Raw genomic sequence first — 26613 nt, 5'->3', positions numbered from 1 at the left:
ACAAAGTGAGAATTGATTTGTTTACACCAGCTGGCAAAGATTATCTGTTGGTTTTAGATTATTTTTCTCACTATCCTGAAGTTGCTTTATTGGACAATCTGACTGCACAGCAGATTATACTGCAACTTAAATCAATCTTGAAAAGACATAGGGTTATGTCTGACAATGGCCTCCGGTTTTTGGGGCACAAATTTTTAAAAATTTGCACAGGGCTATGTTTTTCAGCATGCTACATTGAGCCCGAGATACCCACTGTTGAATGGGCTTGTGGAAAATGGGGTTACGATAATAAAGAGATTATTAAAGCAAGCCAATGATTCAGGTAGTGATCTATATTTAGCAATTCTGAGTGACAGATCAGCTCCTGTTGCCCCCCCCAGCCCTGCCCCCCTCACCCCGGGGGTACCCGAGGGGCTGGCACTTGGGTGGCGCTGGGAGGGGACAGTCTGCACCCCACGTGTCATGCCAGTGACAGGGATTCCCTCAGGGCTGAGCTGGGACCGGGCACAGGATCAGGGGAGCCACGTTGTAACCAGTATAGAAATATGGGCATAGGGTCCCAGAGAAAGTATCCGTAAAAGTGAAGAGATGGGACTTGTCAGTCATGTTGTAAAATGAGACCTTGCCCGCCTCGTAGTCCAGGAAAACCCCCACCTGCCTGGGCCGCACGTGCATGGTGAGGGGGGTTGGGGGGTAGGTGAGGGCCTCGTATCCCCCATCCCGCAGCCACACGGCCCAGTATCCATTGCCTGGTCTCAGTCGGACCTTCCCCTTCCTGTGCACAGATTCCCTGCACACGTCCAGGTCCCAGCCTGTCTTGTCTCCCACCTCCACCTCCCAGTAGTGCCTCCTGCCCGTGAACCCCTCGGAGCCCAGGACACAGACAGAAGTATCAAATCTCTCAGGGGTGTCGGGCAGATCCTGTTGTTTGTCTCCACATCTCACACATTTCCAATCCTTAGACAGGACGAGTTTGGGATGAGCTGTGCCTGGGTCCAGAGTCAGGTCCTCTGGGGAGAGAGTCACAGGTCAGGGCTGGGGCAGGCGGGTCCCTGAGGTCACGGGGAATTTGCAGTTCAGTCCCTGCAGGTCAGGACTGGACTGGCTGCTGGTTTGCACTGTCATGAGCAGAGAACAGCTGCAGAGACCCAGCCTGGGAGCGGCCAGTTGGGTCCCTGCTTGTTGCTGCCTGGAGAGGGCTGGTGGCTGCGACACCTGTCTGCTTTCTCAGGGCCTGGCTGAGGCTGAAGTCTGTGCTACCTGCCCTTCCTGCCGCCTCAGGGAAGGGACCATTTTGCCTCTTTGGAGGCAGAGCTGAAATGACAGACAGGACTGATAGTCTGAAGGGCTGAGTAAGAGATGCCTAAGGGAGGAGAGGAGTTTCCCTGGGAGGTGAAGGCAAAGGAAGTGGCAGAGCAGGGACTGAGCTGCATCCAGGGGAGGGAGCGTACGCAGGTGCAGAAGGCCCCAAGGTGCCAGGAGTAGGAAGCATCAGGCAGGGAGAGATGGGCTGGCCACAGGGCTGGAAGAGGAAGCTCAGAGGATCATGGTGTAGGGGCCAAGCATAGCTAGAAAGGAGCTGGGAATGGAGAGCAGGGAACAGCCTCTTGCTGCCTCATCCTCCTGCACTTGGGGCATGACCACAGCCCTGAGACTGGGCAGGATGGCGCCGAGGGAATCCTTGTGATGGTACTCAGTTCACTTGGGGGTACTGCAGGCTGCACCGTGCAGCAGGGCCCAGGGTCTGCAGGCTGTTGGACACTGTGGGGCCTTCCCCATTTCATGCAGAGACCCAGATTTCCCTTCATCCCTTTCCCCTGAGCTAACAGACACCGGATCCTAGAGATTAACCCAGAGACTTAACCAGGACATCAAGTGGCAGTGACTGGGACTGAGGTAGATGGAAGAGGATAATCCCAGAGCACTGGCACTTTGCTGTCCAGTCCTGATTCTGGGATTAGTTTTTCCCTCCCGCAGCAGGAACAGGAATCCACTTGCTTGACCTTATTGTCTAGTTTGCACCTTCAGCTGTCCCCACTGGAGTGATCTAGCTGCGCCCTGCATGGAAATTACAATGGTGCTTTTCCCACCGCGGACCCAGAGACGCTTGGACATGGGCTGTGGAGATCGCTCCAGGACTCCAGGGGCTGTCTGCTCGCGAGTCAGTCACACCCCCCTGCGCGGTGTGTGCTATATCCACCACTGCACTCTACACGGGTGTTGTTGATGCCAATGAACCTGACATGCACTCTCATGTGCCTTTGAATTTCCTTAGCATTTCTACCATCCCTGGGATGCTGCACGGGGTCTTCAGTTCTGTAGAAACAGCTTTTGCTTCCTGAAGCTTCATATCCTTGCTCCTAAGAGGAACATGTCCCCCATTATTGCTCATCTCAGCTCTTCCATGGAGATATTCCTGCACGGCCTAAGCAGGAATCTACTTGGGGAGGGGAAAAGGGAAGATACAGCACGTGTCCAAGGTCCTTCTCACATCCTAGAAAGGGACAATGAAGAAAAATAGTGAATATTTCCTTACTGGGTGAAACCATCTGCGCCAACATTCAGTGAGTCTATGACATCTCTGTTCTATATGCACCAATGTTTTCACTGCCTGAAAATCCCTACGTCCACCTCTGCCTGATGCACTTGAACGCAGCCAAGTTAGATGGATTATTTCTTTGCTATCACCTCCGTCTCAGCGTTACATTGCTCAGAACATTTGCTCGGCTACCTCCAGATGTCCTGTCTTGTCCATTTTGGCTGCTGACAGACATAACCCCCCTCCCTCCCCCCACCAAACCTGTTATGCCTCAGCTCTGTATTCTTGGGCAACCCTGGCACAGGATGCAGTCTGTCTGACTCACAAAGGACTCCCCCCCCCCCCTCCCTCCCCTCCTCTACCTAAACGAAACTGATTAAGATGCAGTGAGAGACGCACCTAAGACCCTCACCAGATCAGGGTGATAAGAGTGAAACAACTGCCCTAGGTCTCATTTACATCCGAGATGGAACCAGATGACCATTCATTTACAGGAGAGATGGAGAACAGAAAGCCTGAAGCAGAGACTGCAGTGAATTCTGGGACCAGAGAAGCAGGAGAGCGCTGCATGATGGGGAATCTGTGCTTCCAATGTTAATCAACCCATGTTCACACACACCCAGCTCAGCATTTATCAGACCAGTTCTAATCTGGATTTACTAAGGACTTTTCTCCCCCCAGACACACACACACAGCTCTAAGTTTAATAGGCATCTCGGGCCGTACATTCCCCGGTCCCACTATGGGAGGCCTATTTAAACTTGATTGACTAAAACTCGGTTGCCGGGTTAGGGAATGCTGAGGCAAGAGACCGAGTCCGAGGGGGTATGGGCAACATTTGAACAATGGTTAAGGGTTCATCACAGCATCCAGCCTGCTGGAGCCCTAATCCCAGGTGTTGTCGTATCTTTCCCGAGACGACTGGTGGGAGTCCTCTCCACAAAAGGTTATGAGCACCCCAATAATTGCTTTAAGTCTGTTAAAAGACTATAGTAAAATCTGGAAAAGTCATGCTAAGCTGAGGCTTGTGCACAACAAGTAAAAATCCAAAATCCTGATACTGCAAGCTATCTATTGTTCCTGAAGAAACCATGAGCTATCCCATCAGGATATCTGCCATCCATAGGAATCTCAAGCTGGCTCCCAAGTATTTGGGTTACTCCCTAATCTTAAGTGTTTCCTGATTATCAATCAGTTTCCTGAGATGGTCCAAACCAGATAACCCCTTGTCAATAGAAAAGACAATGATTTACACTACTGAGGGTGCTTCAAAGCAGCTGAACTGAGGGTATAAAAATCTGTAAGTGTGTGTGCTTAAAAAGAAGGAGAAAGAGAAAGAAAAAGAAGAAGCAGGAGGAAAGAGGGAGAAAGAAAGAAGAAGAAGAAAACTCCTGTGCTGACACCATCCCCTGTCGTTCTTGGGACGCTGGAAGAACAGATCGTCTCTCTCTTCAAGGATTGTGCTACGGACTGTGCCTGTCAGCTTTGCAGCCTGGGTACCGTGGACTCGGTGAGATTCCCAGCGTTCTCTCTTCTTTCTAGGCATAAACTTCTGAACCTGACCTGTATCAGTTAAGCTTGAGCTAAGTTTCCCCAAACACTTAGTGAAACCAGGGTAGTATTGTCATTGTTTGTGCTTGTTTTTCTTTTGCATGTCTATTACTACTAGTACTATTATATATTTCATATGCTTAGCAATAAATAACTTTTATAGGCAAACTGGTAGTAATTGGGTATATTTTTCCTTCTCTGCTTCTTTTTCTTCCTGTGCTCTGCAGCAACGCTTCTTTTACCTATGCTAAAGATCCCTGTGAAGCCTAAATTATTGTGGGGTTTGCTCATCAAGAGGCCAAAGATTGGGACGTGCTGAGTTTGAAACACATAAGGGGATCAGCTTGTACAGGCTGATTGACCCAGTTTGACTCAGACGTGCCCTTATGAACTGAATGCTGGCCCATGAGGGTGTCAGCTGGACACCCAGCCGGATTCAGAGGGATTCTGTTTACCTGTGTGCTTGTGTCTGACTGCATTTTATTGTTGCTCTTATGAACTGATTCTTGGCATATGAGGGTGTCAGCCTGTCCATGCTGATCAGCCCGGCCAGATCAGGCGTGCCACGTTAATTTGTGTGTGTTTGTGTGTATGACTGATTTGGTGACTGGAGGAACCCAGTCCCATTGAGATTGAGTCCTGCAAGATAGCTCCACTGGGGGTGAGGGCTTGCAGAAGGGAGAGATACAGCTCCATATAGTAACACAAGCAGCACATTGACAGAATCACCAAGACCCTAGAAACTATCCCTAATAAATGAGCACACCCCAAAGTAATGGGCAAATTTGGTAACAAAATTGGTGGAGAAGGCTGGCAGCACGTGACCCTAATCACGTGGTAATTGTTGAGTAGTTGCTGCAGAGTGGTAAACTGAGGCACCGATCTGAAAGCTTTACTTTCCTTTTTCTTTTCCTTTTTTTTTTCTCTTTTCTTTCTTATCAGACCCAGCTCCTTCAGCTAGGTCCCTCTCTCATAGAACCTCTTGTAACTTTTAAGTTAAGAACTGTGCTGGAATAACTTGAAGACCGTGCTGTAGAGTTAAGAGTTGTACTTTAGAACTAGGATTGTGGAGTAATACTGTGGCAGTGTGGAATCTAAGTGACTGTGTAAAAGAGGCTTTTTGATAGTGATCATTAGTGTGATAAGGGAAATGGAGATGGCTGGAAAAACCCCTTTAGCTGCTCGTTTGAGGCAGGAGAAACCCTGCAGGTTAGAGAGATGGGTAATGAAGAAGGGAAAATGTCCCTGGGAAAAAGGGTGCTTCAAGGGTGAGAATCCTCTGACTGAGGCAGGTTTGAGTTTTGAACAGTATTGCACCACTCTTAAGCCACGTAGTAGTGCAAAAGATGCAGCTGCTGCCTGGGCATTGTTTTATGCATGTTTGGAAATGATTGAGATGTTAAAGGAGAAGCAGGAATTGGAGCTTGAAAAAGAACAGTTACAACAGCGTTTGAAAGATTGTGAGATAAACGGGTGTGATTTTGTAGCAGAAAAGCTTAAACTGGTAACTTTACTTAGAGATATGCAGGAAGACAGAGACAATGCAAGCAAGACGTTAGAGCTGTATAAGAAAGAATTGGCATACACAAAAGTGCTGTTAGAAGAAGTGAGAGCAGCGTCCCGTTTCTTGGTAGAGGAGAATAAGGCAGCAAAGACAGCAGCAAGCCATCAGAAGTGTGAGGCAGAGATCAGTAAATTGCATGCCCAACTTAGTGTCCATAAGGGAGTGGTAGCAGCTGTAAGGTTGAGAGAGGATTGTGATTTTGAGTCCCCTGGGAAAATAGAGGTACTCCCTGATGCAGTCCCCAAAAGCCCATTCAACCCCGATTGGCCCTATGTGCACAATGTTGCCCCTGTTTCCACAAAGGAGGTTAAACGCCTAGTTGCAGGAGCTGATCTTCCCACAACGGAAATAGTCACTGACATAGTCAGATGGTCTCCCAGTCAAGCCAAGGCTATTGCTGAGAGACTGGGGCCACTGAACCGAGACACTGCTATTGCATGGCTGGCTCGTGTCTGGCAAATGTACCCCTCTGCTGATGGCACAGACTTAACTCAAGTAGCTCAGTTATGTGCCTCTCCTTGTGATGCAGATGCTTTAGACATGGGCATAGGTTCTTGGGAACGAACTGCTCCTGGACCCTGGGAATGGATGATAAGTGCTCTTAGAATATTACTGCCTACCTCTTCCCTTAAGAAATTGTATGTAATGGAAGAGCAGAAGCCAGGAGAAGCCCCAGAATCTTACCTGATCCGGAAGAAAATGCTAGCAGCTCTCTCTGATTCACTGCCCCAGACAGAAGAGAATGGAGTTATCACTTTCCATTATCAGGGACTTGAATTGATACAGAGCACCTATGCAGGGTTAAATTCCCAGACAAAAATGACCATAGGGGTTGTGGATTTAGCACACATGAGCTGGAATGAACTAGTGGCAAAAATCAAACAGGCAGGAGATTTGCTGCGAGAGACTGGTGTTTTAAAGAGACAAGCAGGCAAAAAGATTACATCAGAGCCTGTGCAGGCTATCACTTTTGCAAATAACGGTCCTCACTCTGCCAGTCGCCCTCCCAATTCTAATCCCCCTTTGCCTCACAACCCTGGGCAACGACAGCCCAAAGAGACCCTTAGGAGAATGATTTGGAAAGAGCTAGTGAATTTAGGGGAAGATATGGGAAAATATGATCACCAGCCCATTAGTGTCCTGATTAATGCTTTGTCTCAAGCCATGCGGAGAGCAGAGTTAATGCAGGGAGCACCTCCTCAGCCCACTGCCCCAGTACAGAGTGCATCCCATGTGCCTGCTCCCTGTCAGCACCAGACCCCTGCCTCCTCTCCTGAGTGGAGGCTCCAGAGGGAGTCTGCTGATCAATAGGGATGCCCGGTTCTCCTCGGGCCTCCCCAGCTGGTCACAAGACTTCAGTGTGATGCATGGGGGAGACCCACTGTGAGGGCTACAGTGGGGAACCCAGGGATGTTAGCCCAATTGCTAGTGGATACTGGATCCTCGGTAAATATTCTTAGTCCCCGGTGGATCTCTGGAGGGAGACCCACCACGAAACAGGTTCAGCTCAGTGGATATGGGGGAGAAATTCAGGAAGCTCCTGTCTGGCAGGATGTTCCCTTGCAAATTGACAGATTGCAAGGACAAGTAGAGTGCTGTGCTCATGAGGGAAATGAGAAGGGAATCCTAGGAGTTCCTTTCCTCCAGGCATTTCAGCTAACTGTAGATCTAGCTAATGGGGTGTTATGGAAGTTAAAAGGAGGACCTGCAGAAGTCTCTGCTGTGCATCGTTGTGCTGCCATAAAGGCACCTACTGCCACCCTAACCTCCATTAGTGATCCATGGGTACAGGAATTTCCCAGTGTGTGGACTAAGCATAAGGCGGAGTGTGGAAAAATAAATGCTGAAGTTTTAATTGAAGGAAAAGATCCCCCTCCTCAAAGACAGTATAAATACCCAGCTGCAGCAGAGGAAGGCATTAAAATGACTATTGATAGTCTCTTAGAACAAGGAGTGCTTGTGCCTATGCAAAGTATTTGCAATGCACCAGTATGGCCAGTCCTTAAAGCGGACGGGGTCACTTATAGAATGACAATAGACTTTCGTGCCTTAAATGCAGCCACCCCTGCCGCTGCTCCTGTGGTAGCTAAATATAATGAGATCTTAGCAGCAGTAGCAGCTGGCTCCAAATGGTTCTCTGTAATCGATTTGGCTAATGCTTTCATGGCTATACCCCTCCACCCTTCATGTTGGTATAAGTTTGCTTTCACCTACAGGGGACAACAATATGCCTTCAGCCGAACTCCCCAAGGTTTCCATTCTTCTCCTAGTATTTGCCATGCCCATGTCACTAAAATGTGGAACCATTTGAGCCCTAAGCACCACTCACATGTAATTTCATATGTGGATGACATTTTGATACACACCCCCACTGCAGAAATGAACAGAGAAATCACTAAGGAGGTGCTGACTATAGTACAGGAAACTGGATTTAAGGTAAATAGGGAAAAGGCTCAGTTAGTGCAGCAACAAGTGAAATACCTGGGTGTATGCCTTGGAGAAGATGGCAGGACTCCAGATCAGCAAAGGGTAGAAACCGTAGGAAAGCTGCCTGCTCCCACAGACACACACTCTTTGCGAGCTCTTCTGGGGACTTTTAACTTCTCCAGAGAGTTCATTGAAATGTTCTCTGACAAAGCTAAGCCTCTGTACAAATTATTGAAGAAAAACAGGATTTGGGAATGGGGAACAGACCAACAAACTGCTCTGGCTACCTTAAAACAAGATTTAGCTTGTGCACCAGCTCTGGGCTATCCAGATCCTGTCCTTCCTTTTGTGATTCAATTGGCCTCTTCAGAAACAAGTATTGGAGCCACTCTTAGTCAAAAGCAATGTGATAAGCTCCGAGTCATTGCATATACCTCCAGGCTCCTAAATCAAACAGAGCAAGGCTTTACCCCCTGTGAAAAGGAATGTCTTGCTCTGGTCTGGAGCCTTGCACATTGGGAATTTATTATTGGAGGGTCGAAGGTCATTGTCCAGACTGTGCATTCCCTGCTTAAGTACATCATATCCGGGAAAATACAAGACGGCCAGGTTTCTAACCCATGCATTGCTCAGTGGACGCTCGCCCTAGTAAACCGAGGAGTAGAGTTTAAAAAAGAGCAAGCTGTATCACCAGCCCCATATGGATTAATCATAGAAGGAGAGGAGCATACCTGCCCCCTCCCTCTTCTAAAACACCTTGAATGGCCTGTCAAGGGAGATAAGAGGCTTGCAGAGGCACAACAGAAGGGGTTTGTAATTTGGTTTACAGATGGATCAAGTTTCTATCACAAAGGGCATCCCCAAACAGGGTATGGAGCCATCCGCATAAATGATGGGAAGGTGCTCCAAGGACCAGCTCGCCCTCATTCTGCCCAAGCAGCTGAAGTAGAGGCAGTTAAAGCTGTCCTAGCTTATGAATCTCGGGACACTTCTGTTGCTATTTATACTGACTCTGACTGGACAGCCAGAGCCACCACTGTGTGGCTCCCACTTTGGTTAGATAGAGAAATGGTAACTGCAGATGGGCGTCCCATTTCTCATTCAGACAAATGGAGACAAATTGCTAACCTGATCAAAGAAAGAACGGGGGATACCTGGGTGACTCACACAAAGGGGCACCAGAAAAATCACTCAGAAGAAGCACTTTGGAACAATAAAGCTGATGCCTTAGCCAAAAATGCTGCTACTAGTAACCACACTGAAGAGACAAACCAGGTAAAGAAAATAGATGCAGTAACTACCCGGAGACAAACTTTAGGGAAAGGAATAGATACCTTAGACTTAAGTACCCTTCAGCATGGGGATACAGAAATCCAGTCCTTAGCCAAAGCAGGAAAAGATCTTACTGGCAAATACAAGATTGAGCAGTTTGATAATGTCTGGTGGGCAGTAAATACAGACGGTCAAAGGCACTGGATAATCCCCAGCCAGGTACGGGGGGATCTGATTCAGTTTGTGCATGAGCAAGGGCATAAAGGAAAACAGGATACTTTAAACAGGATTAAAGATACTGGCTGGTGGCCAGGCATGAAAGCAGATGTAGATCAATGGTGTGATAATTGCTTACAGTGTGCCATGGTTAATGCTGATCGCAAAGTTCAAAAGAATGCATTGGGGCATCAAAGAATAGAGGGTCCTTGGTCCCGAATTCAGATAGATTATATAGGTCCTTTGCCCACCACTAGTAGAGGGAATAAATACTGTCTGGTAATAGTAGATCCCTTCTCCAAATGGGTGGAAGCCATCCCTACTAAAACCAACACTGCCTCTGTCACTGCTAAACAGCTCTTCAACATAGTTTTCTCAAGAATGGGAATTCCCAGAGTAATTGATTCAGATTTAGGATCTCACGTTGTAGGAGAGGTTATGCAAGAGCTATGTAAGGCTCTAGGCATTAAGCAACGTTTCCACATAGCCGGACACCCTGAGTCCTCTGGACAAGTAGAACAAACCAATCGCACTCTGAAGGAAGCTTTGAAAAAACAGGTAAAAAGCTCAGGAAAAGATTGGGATGAAAAGTTACCAATCATCTTGATGGCCCTAAGAGGCTCTAAGGCAATACATGGGTACACTTCCTTTGAGGTCATGACTGGAAGGCACATGCGCATGCCTGAATGCTGGTGGTTAGGAATAGAACTGCCTAATGCCTGGGAAAGGAAGGTGGTGACAGATGAATGGGTACAGACTCTTGTGGAAACAATAGCTGCTCTACACAAACAAGTGGCAACACAGCTAAGCATAGTACAGCAAAACACAGACAAGAAGCTAAGATGGGGAAACCCTCCCTTAATATGGGAAATAGGCCAACAAGTAATGTATAGGAAGTTTTCAGCAAAGCAACACTCTTTAACTCACACCTGGGATGGTCCTTGCTTTATTGTAAATCGAGCCAGCCCCAATGTTTATCAGGTTGAAATCCTGAATGGAAAAAGTAGAAAACCTTGGAGAAAATGGTTTCATTCTTCACAGCTCAAAGAATGGAAGGGTAAACCACCTGACCATCAAGGAATAGGGTAAACAGTCTTCTCTATCCTGCCGGCCACCCTTCTTGGCTAGCAGGAAGGAATGGCTTCGAGCCATTGGGAAATACGCATCGGATAGGCTTGTCAGTGCCTACCCCGATGTTGAGGCAGGAAAAGGCCAGAGAAGTGCTCAACTTGTTATGGCCACCCTCTTGTAGATCAATGTTCCACTTTTCCCCTGCAATGTTGATCCCAGCTTCTCCCAGTATATACGGGGGGAGTGTGGGAAGTTTGTTTTTCCCTTCTCTGTCCCCTCACAGGTCTCCAAACACGAATTATGACATTCCATAGCTGCACCAAAGCACTGCTGTGCATAGGTATCTGAAGTCTGATGTCCAGACTCTATTCTGAACCTGCGATGCCTCTGAAACTCTGGAAGTGTTTGCCAGTTGGAGCCCAGGAAATAAAATGCCTGTGTCATATGCATGGATTCTATGAAAGTGGAAGCAACCCCCTGGCCCTACAGCGTCACTACCAGTTCTGTAAGCCATCATGGACTCAAGTGGAACCTGTACCATAAGTTATTAAATTGCACTGGTAGGAGCAGGAGTCTCCTTAATTGATGCTGCAAATATAGAAGTTCTTGCTAATAAACTGTCATATGCCACTGAAAATATGGGGAAAATGGGAAGTCCATTAACTGCATCTTTAAAAATGTTAAGCAAAGAACAGCAGTTAATAAGTAAGGTATTTCCTGGGTGGGAAAAACTCATAGAAGGGGATGAAAAGTTAATGATGTCTGGTGTACAGTCCCTCCAAAATAATGTATCATTGGCTTTAGCATGTGAGCAAGCTCAGGCTCTCACCCAAAATGTCATCATGGGAATGATTCGGCAAGCCATGATGGGACAAATTCCCATGGAAGCAATCAACCTAATTCGGCCCCATGTAACGGAGGAAGAATTAGCCCTCCAGCCCTGGTGGAGATTAGTTAATGCTTCGTACAATCACCACCAGCAAAGCTTGCAGTTATTCCTTATAACTGTGGCCGGCAAGGAAATTAGAACAATCCATCCAGTAGTCCCACTGGGATTACAAATTGATGATAGCTCAGTGATGTACTCCAGAGATCATAACACTTGGGCCTGGCAGAAAGATAGTGCATGGAAAACAGTAAATGTAAAAGGGTGTAGGAGAAAAGAAGGTTTAGGTTACATCTGTGAAGACCAAGCATTGGAGGAGCATGATGAATGTTTTTTCCCACAACCTGGGAACAAGTCTCACTGTTCCTTCGATGTTATCCAAGAAAGGGAATCTGCTATTGTTTATGTGGGTAAAGCATGTGTGTGCATGAGAACAAGATGTGATATTGTATTAATTAATGGATATTGGATTCAACCTATGGTGCCTTATATTAATCGCTGTTTCTGTAATGTAACCACTATTGTTACTTGTGATCTTAAGTTTACTGTACCTATATGGACCATACAACATTTGAATGCCTACCCTGAGCTCTATAAAGAGGTGTCCCCCATTTTACTAGGAATGGGTCTCATCACCATTAAGGAACTGTTAACTCATCCCTCCTTACAAGCTGAACTGCTAAGACTCAAAGCTTTGGGAGAGAATGGCAAACTCGAGATTCAACACCACAATCAGGAGATCTCTCAGCTAGCAGCTACAGTTAAAAATGCAGGCCATCACTCCTGGTGGGAGGTTTTGTTCGGGTGGAGCCCCAATGCAACAGGTCTTTTAAATGTCATGCTTCACCCCATTGTAGTGATCATTAGTTTTCAAATTATACTAGTAATTAGTCTGATGCTACTAGTTTGCTGGATCCAGAGACTGATGCGACGATTACAATGGATAGAAGACCAGAACCAGTACCATGGAGCAAGAATGTGATGGGGATACTCGCTCAACGCAAGCACCCCATCAACGGGGGGAATTGTTACGTCTCAGCTCTGTGTTCTTGGGCAACCCTGGCACAGGATGCAGTCTGTCTGACTCACAAAGGACTCCCCCACCCTCCCTCCCCTCCTCTACCTAAACGAAACTGATTAAGATGCAGTGAGAGACGCACCTAAGACCCTCACCAGATCAGGGTGATAAGAGTGAAACAACTGCCCTAGGTCTCATTTACATCCGAGATGGAACCAGATGACCATTCATTTACATGAGAGATGGAAAACAGAAAGCCTGAAGCAGAGACTGCAGTGAATTCTGGGACCAGAGAAGCAGGAGAGCGCTGCATGATGGGGAATCTGTGCTTCCAATGTTAATCAACCCATGTTCACACACACCCAGCTCAGCATTTATCAGACCAGTTCTAATCTGGATTTACTAAGGACTTTTCTCCCCCCAGACACACACACACCTCTAAGTTTAATAGGCATCTCGGGCCGTACATTCCCCGGTCCCACTATGGGAGGCCTATTTAAACTTGATTGACTAAAACTCGGTTGCCGGGTTAGGGAATGCTGAGGCAAGAGACCGAGTCCGAGGGGGTACGGGCAACATTTGAACAATGGTTAAGGGTTCATCACAGCATCCAGCCTGCTGGAGCCCTAATCCCAGGTGTTGTCGTATCTTTTCCGAGATGACTGGTGGGAGTCCTCTCCACAAAAGGTTATGAGCACCCCAATAATTGCTTTAAGTCTGTTAAAAGACTATAGTAAAATCTGGAAAAGTCATGCTAAGCTGAGGCTTGTGCACAACAAGTAAAAATCCCAAATCCTGTTGCTGCAAGCTATCTATTGTTCCTGAAGAAACCATGAGCTATCCCATCAGGATATCTGCCATCCATAGGAATCTCAAGCTGGCTCCCAAGTATTTGGGTTACTCCCTAATCTTAAGTGTTTCCTGATTATCAATCAGTTTCCTGAGATGGTCCAAACCAGATAACCCCTTGTCAATAGAAAAGACAATGATTTACACTACTGAGGGTGCTTCAAAGCAGCTGAACTGAGGGTATAAAAATCTGTAAGTGTGTGTGCTTAAAAAGAAGGAGAAAGAGAAAGAAAAAGAAGAAGCAGGAGGAAAGAGGGAGAAAGAAAGAAGAAGAAGAAAACTCCTGTGCTGACACCATCCCCTGTCGTTCTTGGGACGCTGGAAGAACAGATCGTCTCTCTCTTCAAGGATTGTGCTACGGACTGTGCCTGTCAGCTTTGCAGCCTGGGTACCGTGGACTCGGTGAGATTCCCAGCGTTCTCTCTTCTTTCTAGGCATAAACTTCTGAACCTGACCTGTATCAGTTAAGCTTGAGCTAAGTTTCCCCAAATACTTAGTGAAACCAGGGTAGTATTGTCATTGTTTGTGCTTGTTTTTCTTTTGCATGTCTATTACTACTAGTACTATTATATATTTCATATGCTTAGCAATAAATAACTTTTATAGGCAAACTGGTAGTAATTGGGTATATTTTTCCTTCTCTGCTTCTTTTTCCTCCTGTGCTCTGCAGCAACGCTTCTTTTACCTATGCTAAAGATCCCTGTGAAGCCTAAATTATTGTGGGGTTTGCTCATCAAGAGGCCAAAGATTGGGACGTGCTGAGTTTGAAACACATAAGGGGATCAGCTTGTACAGGCTGATTGACCCAGTTTGACTCAGACGTGCCCTTATGAACTGAATGCTGGCCCATGAGGGTGTCAGCTGGACACCCAGCCGGATTCAGAGGGATTCTGTTTACCTGTGTGCTTGTGTCTGACTGCATTTTATTGTTGCTCTTATGAACTGATTCTTGGCACATGAGGGTGTCAGCCTGTCCATGCTGATCAGCCCGGCCAGATCAGGCGTGCCACGTTAATTTGTGTGTGTTTGTGTGTATGACTGATTTGGTGACTGGAGGAACCCAGTCCCATTGAGATTGAGTCCTGCAAGATAGCTCCACTGGGGGTGAGGGCTTGCAGAAGGGAGAGATACAGCTCCGTATAGTAACACAAGCAGCACATTGACAGAATCACCAAGACCCTAGAAACTATCCCTAATAAATGAGCACACCCCAAAGTAATGGGCAAATTTGGTAACAAACCCTATACTTTAACAGAAGAGACAGCCCTCTTGACCCAGCTCCACAGCATCTGTATAGATCACATGCTTCAGCAGGGCTTTTTGGTGCTTTAATTTAAACTTATTCAGTCAGCTATTAGATAAAAGTGCCAAAAAGCACCACTGAAGCAACCAGTCTATACAGACATTGGCAAGCCAGGTCCAAATAACATGATGACTTCTGGGCATGTGTTGAGCTCAGCATGGGGACAACCTGAGCTTAAAGTAAAACCTGTACTGATTTTTTTTTCATGTCTGTAAGCAGCCTTCATATTTAATAACCTGGAGCTTCTCCCAAATCAGGATTTCCTCCCAGTACAAACTGGTAGATGTTCAGACTGATGGAAACTCTTGCCTGAGTCTTGCCTCAGTTTCCATCAGTTCTGGGATCCAGGCATAGGGGCTGCTTCAAGCCAGAAGGCAGCAGCAGTGAGGGGGAGGATCAGCAGCACAGACTCACCTTCAGCAGCTCAGTAGGTGTCTGCAGACTCTTCTCCTCTATCTCTGAGATCAGCTTGTGCAGAGAGGAGCTTTGCTTGGAGAGTTGGGCTACATTCTCCTCCAGGCTCTGCAGCATCTCCCTCTCCTCCTCCTCCAGCCTCTGCAGAAGCAGCTGCTCCTCCTCACTCACAAAGCGACGCGGCTTCTCGCACTCAGACTTGATTCTCTCTCTCTGTTGCTTTACGGTGTTCTTCGAGAATAAGCAATAACAACAAGTGTGAGCTGCGATCTCCACTTTCAACCTTGCACTGGCAGAGTGAGGGCATGGAGTTGGTATTAGTCCTGTGCAAGTCGGCAGCAATCCGATCCGGCTGCTTCAGATGGCTGCGATCTGATCTGGAGCTCCGGACTGGGTTTCCGCCTCAGTCCAGCCGAAGCTTTGGAGCCACCTCGGAGATCCAGCCATAGGGTATAATGGGGAATCAATAAAATATCTATAACTTTGTTGTTTCTTTGTCCAATTTGGATGAAACATATAGGGATGGTAGCCTCTGCTGAGAGCATGAAACCTGCCAAGTTTCAAGAAGATGGGTGCAGGGGTTTGGGGGAAACTGTACCCCAAATTCTTGAAAGCCAAACTCATGTCACATCTGTGTGTTACAGCATGGGGGTGAGGGGGATCAAAACTGCAGGGGTGGTAGCTCTTACTGAGGCCACAAAGCCTGCCAAGTTTCAAGGAGATCGGTGCAGGGGTTTGGGGGGAAATGCAACCCAAGCCGCAGACAAGCAAAACTGGTGCCATGGGTGACATTGTGTGTGCTAAGGCGCAGCGGGGTGACAGCTGCAGGGATGGTGGCCCCTGCTGTGATGCCTGACAGCTGTGGAGGAGATCGGTGCAGGGGGGGCTCTGGGGCCCTGCACCCCAGCTGCCGACAGACAAAACTCATGCCAAAGCTGTGTCTGTCTTGGGGCAGTTGATTGTTTGTATTGAGTCTTTCCTCTCCTTAGCCTGTAGGTGCTAATTTCTGCTCATTAAGTCATTATGTAGTAGCCAGGTCCTGTGTATTGAGCTGGTCTCTGAGTCCCTGGTCCCTGAGTGAATCATGATTGATCGGTAACTGGGAACACAGCAGCTGAGCAGCCAGGCCTGCAGCAGTGTCTCCCCTCCCGCCCCAGGACAGACAATCAGTCCCACAGCACCCGTAGCATGAGTTTTGCTTGTTCACAGCTTGAGGGGCAGTTCCCCCCAAACCCCTGCACCGATTTTGAAACTTGGCAAGCTTTGTGGCCTCAGTAAGACCTACCAGCCCTGCAGTTTTGACCCCCCTGTGTTGTAACACATAGACGTGACAGGAGTTTTGCTTTCAATAATTTGGGGTACAGCTGCCCCAAACCCCCCACACCGATCTTCTTGAAACTTGGCAGGCTTCATCCTCTCTGCAGAGTCTACCATCTCTGAAAATTTCATCCAAATCAGATGGAAAACAACAAAGTTATGGATATTTTATTGTTTCCCCATTATACTCTATGGCCGGATCTGAAGCTCTGTCCGAAGCCTCGCACAGCCCTAGTTGGTATGTGCTGCCCTTTGCCGTTAGATATACCGTCACCAGATACATATTACATACTTTAGATATAGTGATGAATTATCTAGAAAGGATCACACAAAATGTATTTACTCAAAGGCAAAAGGCTGAAATCCCAATGAGAGGTTTAGGAACTGGGGCATTTGTAAAGGCCCTGGGGCACTAAAACCCAGTGGGCCAGAGATCATCTCTGCAGCTGTTGACGTAAGTGGTTTTGTGGGCCTGGGGTTGTCCCTGGATCAAGAATGAATAAGGTGCTTCATGCAAAGAACTTCAAGCCTGTGTTGGCCAAGGGAGATGGATGGGGAGGACCCTAAGAGAGCTCCCCCTCCCCACCAGCAGGAACTCTCTACTCAGGAGACAGGCTTGTCTGCCACTGCCTTGTTCCCTTCCAGGACGGGGAAATGGCAGCCTCTTTCCCATCACGTGGAGGCACTGGGGTTGAAAGAGCGCAGGGCTCCCCTCCCTCTTAGGGCAGGGTAATGCAGAGTGCCCAGCCTGCCCTGCCCCACGGCACCTCAGGAAGGGCTCTGCAGCTGTCCTGCTCTGGCACAGTCATGGCCATTGTGATACAAGGCTGGTAGGCTTTAGAGAACTGTGAGAAGGATCTCACCGAAACCAAAACACTGCTGTGGTGCCCAGAGCCCCTGGGACAGCTGGGAAAGACAGGGACATGGGTTTAAGGGTGTGCAGAAAGTGCAGCATCTCTGGGAGCAAACATGACTCCAGCTTGTAAAGCGTAGCTCATTTTATAAGACGTAAAGCATCTCCTCCAGACCAGCAGCCATGGAGCTGTACCTCCCCTGGAAAAGTGGCAGGTAAGGAGTTAAGCTGCCAGCCCCTTAGCCCAATCTGGGCTCATTCTGAAGCTCATTCAGAAACTTTCCAGAGGGGTTTGACACTGTGGGGTTTATGCCCATCACTGCAGTATGCCCTTCTTCCATGGAGACATTGGTTAATGACCCCACATTCTGGAGTGACTTCCTGGGGTCTCTGTGTAGCCCGGGTGTACACGGGTTTGTACTTTCCTCTCCAATTGAGGGAATTATTGGCAGGGCAGTGTGCTGCAGAGGGACACAACAGCCCAGCAGCCACTCCATCCCCTATAGAGTCAGGTCCAGTCAATCAATTACTTAACTATATACAGATTTATTATTACAACAAAACCATGAAAGGGTAAGGACATAGATTATATATATATATATGTACACATTTACAAAACAAGAAGCTCTAATATATATGCGCGCGCACACACACACACACACACACACACACACACACAGTTATCATTTAAAATACAGATGAACAATAGAGCAAACCAGACCAAAAACTATTGATTGGGCAACCTTATAACTCTATTCTTATACAAACTATTACATTCACAAATATAATCAGCAATCCTTAGACTACCTGGGTGCCCTCCAGGGCAGGGGCCCTGCTCCCAAGGTACCACTACAGGAAAGGAGGTGGAGGTAAAAAGAAAGGAGAAGAAGACCCCAAAGACTCCTAAGCTCCCCCACTATTACCCAGGAGCAGCCCACGAGGTGCCCCTTCACAGCCCTTGAGGTGGGGGGGGGGCCTCCCCTGTGGGGACCCTCTCTCCAGGGTAGCTTACTACTACTCTGCAGTCCTGGAGGGCTGCCTCTTGTTCTCCAGGTCAAGCTCTGTCCCTGCCAGGTTTTCCTGCTGCCCAACTCTGCTGCCGCCATCCTGGCTTAGGGCTACAGGCACTGCTGTGTGTAGCGGGCGCTTCGCCTTGTGCTGGGGTTGGAGGCCTGGACAGCCTTGTGCAGCACCAGAGCTCAGTCTGTTCCTGGATCCTTTGGGCAGTGTTGTCTGCACTGAGTTGCTTCTCCATGTCAGCAGCTGTAGACTTGAGCCACCTCAAGCAGCTCCCAGGGTCTCTCACCCACCGTGCAGTGCCTCTGGCACTGAGCTCCCAGCCTCATTCCAGGGGTTGAGGACTTGAGCTGCCCCAGGGGCTCCAAAGATCCTGCTCCATGCACTGTCTTTGGCCATATGCCAGAGGTTGCAGACCTGAGCCGCCTCACGCAGCTCCCAGGGTCTAGACGCCGTGCTGCGCACTGAAAGCCTAACTGCTGGAGCCATCTCCCACTCCCTGCTGATAGAAGTCTTCAGGGGGTTTTCCTGGGCTACTGCTTTGCCCTGCTGAGCAGCTCTCCTCAGTTCTTCTAAACCCTGCTCTTCTCTCTTCTCTATCCCCCACACATCTACCCCCTGCTGGGCAAGCAGCTCCTTTTATATGCTCCAGGGCTCCGCCCCTGAAGTCTTCTGGACCTGACAGTGTTGCAGTCTTCAATCAGGTTCAGGGGAGCTCTTCTCTCCCTCCCCTCAGCAAAGGGGCATAATGTTATTTCTCTTGCTGCCTCCTGATTGGTGGATGGGCTCCACCAATCAAAACCACAGGATCTCAAGCCTGGGACTCATCCCAAGCTCTGAAAGGTGAGCCTGCTACATCTGGATCCCCTCCAGGAACTCTACTGGGATGCACAGCTTCTTAACATAGCTTGAGCCATTTTTCAAACCAATTTTGGTTTCTGCTGGAGGCAGGAGGGCTGGATAGCTGGAATGGGGCAGGTCTATAGCAGACAGGCTTTGCCTTGGACAAGGGCCCTGTTGCATTTCCTACATGTGGTCCAACCCCAGAATTCCTCTTGTAAGGAGTGACCTAGAAACTACTATGCAAAGCCCAAGCAAAAGTGAATGTTATGTGACAAATGCCCATCTGCAATGATAAGGAGGAGACAGTCTTAGATAAAGGAGGCTTGAAAACAAAAGCAGAATCAGAGTACTGGGTCAAAGAGCTCATTAAAATACTAAAAATCACTCCCCTAGGTGGGGAAAAAGTATGCTAATGAAACATACATGTATGTAAATGAGATACATAGCTAAAACACAGGTATAGAGACATGCTCAGTAAAGAACTCCTTGCGTCACTCCTTTATAACCAATTAGCAAACAAGGATGCTTATGAAGGTCCAAAACCCCTGTATAAAAGATGCTTAGAATTAGAAATCTGTGTGCTTGTTATGTGAAATTATTCCGCTTGCACCTTTTATTGCTAGCAATAAATCTTCTTTATACTTTCACCCCTGGTATCTTTATTGGCCTTTGCATACCGGGCACGAACCCAGATTTGAGCTGGGGCTTAACACTCTGGTCTCCTTGAGAAGCTTGTTCCATGGCAGGAGTCCTGTAACGGAGCCAGCTCCAATCCCTGTTCCAGGCAAGAAACATCAGCTGGGCAGTCAGAGGGTAGACCTACTCAGAAAAGCTACCAGAGCACTCAGAAAAAGGATCCATGTGGGACAAGGAGTGGGTTCCTGGTTGCATGCTGTCACACATGGAGGAAGCCAGCTCTTACTGTCCCCTGAGAACTCCAGCAGGCTCAAAAACAAGGACCCGGCACACGCTACCCCCAGAGAGGGAAACGCACATTGGGTTTTGGAAATGCCGTGCATGCCATGAGGAGACACGGAGTTGGGACTCCCAGTCATAGCACAAGAGTCTGGTGAGGCTGCCCAGGTAGATGGGGAAAGCTTGGGACCAGGCCAGTGAGTGAGACTGTGCTAGAGAAGGGGAACTTGACTAATGGAAAGGAAGGTGCTGCTTCCAGGGAGGTAATGACTTTACAGTGAGTGGCGCCAGACTGTTGCTATAATGATGGAAGGATCTTATGAGCTTAACACCTCATGAATCAATTAGAGAGAGAGAGAGAGAGAGAGAGAGTGACAATTGATGTAATTAGTATGAAGGATAAAGACTGATAAAACCAGGAATAACTAATTGATCTTTGGTGAATCAAGGGAGACTGATGAATTCACTGATGTTTAAGTGCTCAGCCGTGGATTGGGTGAGACTGTGGAATTAATCAAGAATTAATTGGGGCATTCATAGATAATTAATTGAACTTTTGGGAATCAAGGGAGGCATGTGATTTCACTAATCATTAATTAACCTCCTGTGGATCAAGTGAAGCAGAGGGATTCTGTGACAACCAGTTGATCTTACATTATACAAATGGGGGGCTGTTGTATTCATTGATAAGTAATTGAGATGCTGTGCACCATGACAGACAGTTAATTTAATTGATTACTGTATTGACTGAACTTCCATGGCATTAGGGAATAAAGTAGCCAGCAACCAACCTGACCAACTAGACCTGAGGACTGATTGATATACCCTAAGAAAGTCTTGGGGCAGCAGACCGAGTGGCAATTGCTGACCGAGGGGTTTAGAATCCCACAGGTAAGGCTAGTGTAACCCGGGCGGTACTCCAAGAGGTATCCCCTCTCCAGTTGAAGGGATCAGAGCAGGTGCACAAGTGCAGTGGGAGGTGTAGAGACCCTCCTCCCCCTATAGAGCAGAGCCAGACCACCAATGGGGACTTAACCATATACCTTTTAATGAGAGAACAGTAGTGGGAACATAACAGGTATAAACCAGGGAGTATAGGGAACACTACAATGCCCCGAGGGGGCAGGATTCAATAAAGGTTAGACACTTACAATCATAGACATATTCATCCAGTTGACAAAAGATGGGGTTAACAAAATATAAAACACAAACAGCAGAACAAACTGTGGCAGAAATGCCACTGTCTGTGTCCCTCTCCAGAGATCTGTCTCTGCCACCGTGAGTGGCTGGTGTTGAATCCCTCAGGGCGGGGATCTTCCTCCCTGGTCTGCATGACAAAAGCCTGGTGCCTGGGAGGCAGATACTCTGGTCACCTGGGCAGGGGGGAAAGCCCGGCCCTGCGCATGGGCCCAGGTAGCCAGGGATGCTTGGTAGATTGGTTGGCTTGTGGCCAGTATTGGCAGCTTCGATTGGACCGGGCTGCTGAGGGGACAGAGGTTATAAAAAGGCCCGGGACAGGAAGAAGGGAGCCATTAGCCATGCGGTCATCCAGGTGAAACTGAAACTGGGAGAGGAGCTTCACCATCTGAAACAGGCTCTCTCCTCATAACCGCATGCTCTAAGAGTGACCTGCCTCCAGTGGAAAACTCCAACCTCCGGATGATGCGTGTGAGTAAGCTGCTCGAGATCAGGCTGGATATTTAGCTTACAGTAGCTCAGATGCGTGTTTAAAAGGCTACCATCAGCCACCCTGGTTTGCTCTATGGGATTCCTCTGATATTTCTATGATACTGCTCTACCTTTTACCCTGTTTCCACCCTACCCCCTGAATCAATAAAGTTCTCCTTTGTGACCGGTGTGGGAGACTTATTGAGGGGTGGGTCTAAATTATGCTGAGGAGGCCCCTTAGGTCTGCGGACTAAGGGAGACTTCCCTAATAAGCCCCTGACTTGGGGAAGTGTCCCAAGTGCTTGTATTGGGTCTAGTACCTATTGGACGATCAGGCCTGTGTTCTCCAAGGTGCGCAGAGCCAGAAGTGAGTCCAGAGCCTTGGATGGTGGCAGCAGGAACCCCAGGCTAGCAGGTGTGCTCCAGGGAAGGGGTCGGCCAGACGTGAGGCACCCCAAGGGAGGCACTCGGAGCCTGGAAGGTGGTCGGGCGCAGGGAGGTGGGTAGCTCAATGCAGGAGCGCCCCCTACTGGCCCGCCACACAAACAATACTGGTTGGTGAAATATAAAAGGCACAAAATACAAAATGTCAAATAACAAGAAATATAGGGCCCAGGTACCTGGAGGTGAGGGAAACACAATGACCCCTTTCTACTGCAACAAGAACTTCTCCCTGTTACTTCACTCACCCTAGCTGGGACTCAAACTCAGATCTCCTATGTGGCAGGCAGAAACTCTACTACACAGGCACCAGTACTAGTGATTCTCCAAGCTGCTAGGGGTCTTGGTCATCCAGGAACCCTGGCCTCACATTGAGCTTCCTGGCCTCTTCTTGGAGGAGCTGGAAGCAGAGTTGGGAACCTGTCAGGTCACCATTTAGATGATCTGGGCTGAGTAGCACCACCAGCAGCAGCGTGGGAGAGAAACCGCTGCTCAGTGTGGGGTAAAATTGGCTCCTCCCCCTCCTGCTGCCAGCGCTTCCAGGTGCAGCTGGCCAGAGCCCGTGCAGGGTTGCTCTGAGTCTCCACCATGTCACTGCTGCCTCCAAGCTACCTGGTGGGCTAGTGGTGGCAGCACAGAGCAGATGCAGGGAAGCCCCATGCGGGCTTCAGGCAATGCTGGTGCTGGGAAGAAACTGTTGCTCATTGTGAGGGTGGGAAAGTGGCCCCTCTCTTTTGCCGCCACTGGGCAGTTTTTAGTGTGGCCACCCAGAACCCATACCACGCTGGGTTGCCCTGCGGCTCCATCACCGCCACCTCTGGGCTACCTCGCACAGCAGTGGTGACAGTGTGGAGCAGCCGCAGGGCAGCCTAGAAGCAGCAGTGATGGAGACACAGGGCAGCCTGGAGCAGTGCAGGCTCTGAGTGGCTCCACCAAAAACTGCCCACTGGCGGCGAGGGGGAGGGGTTGCTTTTTCCCTGCAATGAGCAACAGTTTCTGCCCAGCTGCTGCTGCTCAGCCCAGAGGGGTTAGCCTGGAGCTGGCACGGGGCGCATGATGTCAGGGCTGGGAGTGCTATTCCCTGCTGCTACTGTGGGGTTGGGGGCAGTAGCGGTGGCAGCCAGAAGGAGCCGCCCCAGCCACGCTGCATGCCCAGGGGCAGTAGGACTCAGCAAGGCTGGGTGGAATGGGCATGGGCCATGCTGGGGCTGCACACTGTTGGCAGTGGTGGGGGAGGCACCCCAGTGTGCATGGGCTCTGGGCTGTTGCAGGGCTGGGGAAGGGGCAGGGGCAAGTGCTGACCATCTTGGGGTGTGTGTGTGTGTGTGTGTGTGTAAGGGAGCTCTGATGCACACCCCACATACCCTCAAATCCTCCCCTGCAAACCCCACAACCACACCCTCCCCCACACAATCACACACCCCACAAACAAACATCGCAGCTACCCACACCCTTCCCCACACTCAAACCTGCATGCCTCTGGGGGGAGCCCTGCTCACTGCTACATGCACATACCTTAGACACACCCAGCCACCCTCCCCACATCCCACGGCTCCCAACACGCCCCCATATCCTCCCACACACCCACACATACCCCCAGACCCCACATTAACACACACATGCACACAGCCACCTGCACCTTCCACACACCCCATATCCCCCCACAAACCCCCTACCCATCCACACATCCCCACAAACTCCCCATACTCACTCACACACATCCACACATACTCCACATCCTTCCCCACACTCCACATGCACACATCCACACACACATCCCCTCACAAACCCCATACCCATGCACACATAACCCTCCACACCCCCCACAATATACAAGAGTAAGACTTAATTCTGAGTTCTTATGCAATCACTTCTATATATATGGCACAAACACACACAAATCAGGACAATTAAAAAAAATCAAATTGAAATATATCATTACAGATGTTTGATTTTTAGTATATAATTTGGGGTTTTTTCCCATTCAAAGATGGCAAATCCCCTCCCCAAAATGAGTACTTCTGGGGGCAAGGGGAGGGATCTCCAGTGGCAAAGGTCAGAGGTTAGGGGTGGGACTTCAGATCCTAAGATGGCAACCAGGGGGTAGGGCCACCCTTGAGGTCCTCGTCAGCTCACTGAAACTCGTTAAGTGGCCGTCCAGCCAAAATAAGTGCCTGCCCCTGGGTAAAGGTGACCAGAATCTGGAACAGACTTCCCAAGGAGGTGGTGCAGTCCCCAGCCTTGGAAATCTTCAAGAGGAGACTGGATAGACACCTTGCTGGGATCATTTGATCTCAGCAGTATTCCTGCCCAGAGCAGTGGGGTTGGACTTGATGATTTTTCAGGGTCCCTTCCAGCCCTTAATTTCTATGATTCTGTGATTCCATGATTCATCTCGTGGGCCAAATCAGTTCTGAATTCTATCAACTAAGCAGAGCTCAGTTGTTCATGTCTGTGTTGTGCTACCACCAGTAAGTATCCTCCTTTGCAGACGCTTCAGCTTGGGGCTTCATTTACTGCCAAATCCATGGCAGGCATCCTATGTGCAAGCTCCAAGCCTGGAGGCCTTGGAATTCAGATGCCCCCTAGTCTCACTTAGCCAAAAGGCCGAAGGAGCAAGCTAGAAGGAAAGCCTGAGAGCAATTTTCCATCACCATAAATTGTGTAGCTGAGATCCTTACATTGGGAGGCATTTGCAGACTCTCACAGGTGTTAGCCTGCCTGCAGTGCAAGGGACAGACCTTCACCCTCAACTACACTAAGTCATTCAAGGCTGAGAAGAAGGGGCTCTCCCCTGCCAGGTAAATACAGCCACTAGGGCAGAAACCAATCATGGTATTTCCCCTGCCAGGTAAGTATGTGACTACACAGTGGACTCTCTTAGATCAGTGGTGTCACCTACCTTGTAATTGTTGGCAGCCTCCTGAATGGGGAGCACTTTGTGACCATGGTGAGCCTGGGACTCCCTGCAGATAACACAGATGGCTTCTCCATCCTCCTCGCAGAAGAGCTTGAGTTTCTCTTCATGCTCCACACACTGATTTACCATCTGCTCCTTTCCTGGTTTCAGACTCTGCTCTTTAATCTTCTCTACCAGGTTTTTGAGCTGAGTGTTAAGCTGGAAGCTCCCTCTCTGAAACCCTGCTCTGCAGCTGGGACAGGGGATGGCATTGCCTGAGACATGGACAGTGTCCTTACAGTACAGGGTAATGCAGGCTCGGCAGAAGTTGTGTCCACACTCTATGGTGACTGGCTCTGTCAAGAGCTCCAGGCAGATGGAGCAGGTGGCCTCTTCATCCATGTCCTGTCCTGAAGTGTCTGAAGCTGCACTGCCCCATCTTCTGCTGATTGTTCGCTCTTCTCTGTTCAGGCTTGGCTGATCCTGGGTGGTGCTGTCCTGGACACACTAGCTGATTTCCTGTAACTCAGCGTCTAAGAACAGAGAGGAGGGGCCAAGAGGGGAAAGGGCAAGTAAATGGAAGAATTAAACTGAGTGGAGAGAAAGGAGGGATGAGAACAAGGGAACAATAGAAGCAGAGAGGAGAAAGGGTGGTGGAGAAAAGCTGTTCACAGACAGGGGAACAGAGATGAGAAACCACCTGTAACCCTCAAACATGTAGGAAATGGTGCACTCTGTCAGTGCACTCAGCACCGTGCATTCACCACGGTGCAGGATTTATTAAAGTCCAATTCATTTTAATTTTCCATGCTACAACCAGTGACTCAAAAAACATGAATTTCCCAGTTGTTGCTCTAATTCCTACACCTTAAGTCCCAGCTGTGGCAGGTCAGCTGCATGCCTTCTGCCCAGAGAGGATGACAGTTTTGGAGGCAATGCTTAGGACTAACAAGGACAGAAGATGATCACAGGCTCTCATCAGGCCTTTAACAGAGAGAACTATTGAAACACCACCCATCTCTTAGAGACATCTTGAAACTAACTGAGTCAATCAGCCTTCCCAGGCATTACAGAGAGAAGGATCCACCACTCAGACAAGGGAAGTGAACCCAGACCTTAAGCCATCGGGGCAAGAATCAAACTGTCACAGGACTCTAATCTTATGGGACCTCTGTTAGCTGTGATGCCCCTGACCTGAAGGCATTTGGTAACACCCCAAGTGCACCCCAGGTCTGTGGAAGGTGGGCTAGCTGATAGCCCCTTCAAGCTAGATCACAGGTTAGCAATACTAGCTTGGGTGCCAGAGTGTGGCACACAAAGGCATTTTGCTTGGCACATGCACCTCAAGGTGGATGGTAGGAAAGGGGCTGGGTCTGTACTACCACGATAGGATTGGGCCCTTTGTGGCTCCCCTGCCATCTTCATAGACTTCATAGACATTAGGGTCTGGAAGGGACCTTGCGAGATCATAGAGTCCAGCCCCCTGCCATAGGCAGGAAGTCTGCTGGGGTCAAATGATTAGTTATCCCTCTGGGAGACCAGATGAACAA

General features: G+C 48.8%; 1 protein-coding gene across 1 annotated transcript; it reads right to left on the bottom strand.

The window, feature by feature from the left end:
• Nucleotides 1-419: 419 nt before the first annotated feature.
• LOC102571764 (E3 ubiquitin-protein ligase TRIM39-like) lies at nucleotides 420-25470 on the bottom strand. The gene is made up of 4 exons (XM_059719061.1): nucleotides 25067-25470; nucleotides 17291-17333; nucleotides 15111-15433; nucleotides 420-1008 (listed from the first exon to the last, which is right to left on the bottom strand). Exons 1-4 carry the CDS (start codon nucleotides 25463-25465, stop codon nucleotides 484-486), a joined length of 1290 nt encoding a protein of 429 aa, XP_059575044.1. The 5' UTR covers nucleotides 25466-25470; the 3' UTR covers nucleotides 420-483.
• Between the last annotated feature and the right edge of the window lie 1143 nt (nucleotides 25471-26613).

Source organism: Alligator mississippiensis, chromosome 15 (genome assembly GCF_030867095.1).
Source record: "Alligator mississippiensis isolate rAllMis1 chromosome 15, rAllMis1, whole genome shotgun sequence".
NCBI classification, from domain to species: Eukaryota; Metazoa; Chordata; order Crocodylia; family Alligatoridae; genus Alligator; species Alligator mississippiensis.
This window is presented reverse-complemented; position numbering and strand designations above follow the sequence as displayed.

Bases quoted from the DNA above. Each gene is read 5' to 3' on its own strand.
- LOC102571764 (XM_059719061.1), bottom strand. From the start codon at position 25,465: ATGGATGAAGAGGCCACCTGCTCCATCTGCCTGGAGCTCTTGACAGAG. The intron at 17,334-25,066 runs GTAGGTGACACC...TGTCTTTCCCAG, and splicing joins AGGCTGCCAACAATTACAAG to CTGTCCCAGGGGCTCTGGGC. The intron at 15,434-17,290 runs GTGAGATCCTTC...CGACTTGCACAG, and splicing joins ACAGCAGTGTTTTGGTTTCG to GACTAATACCAACTCCATGC.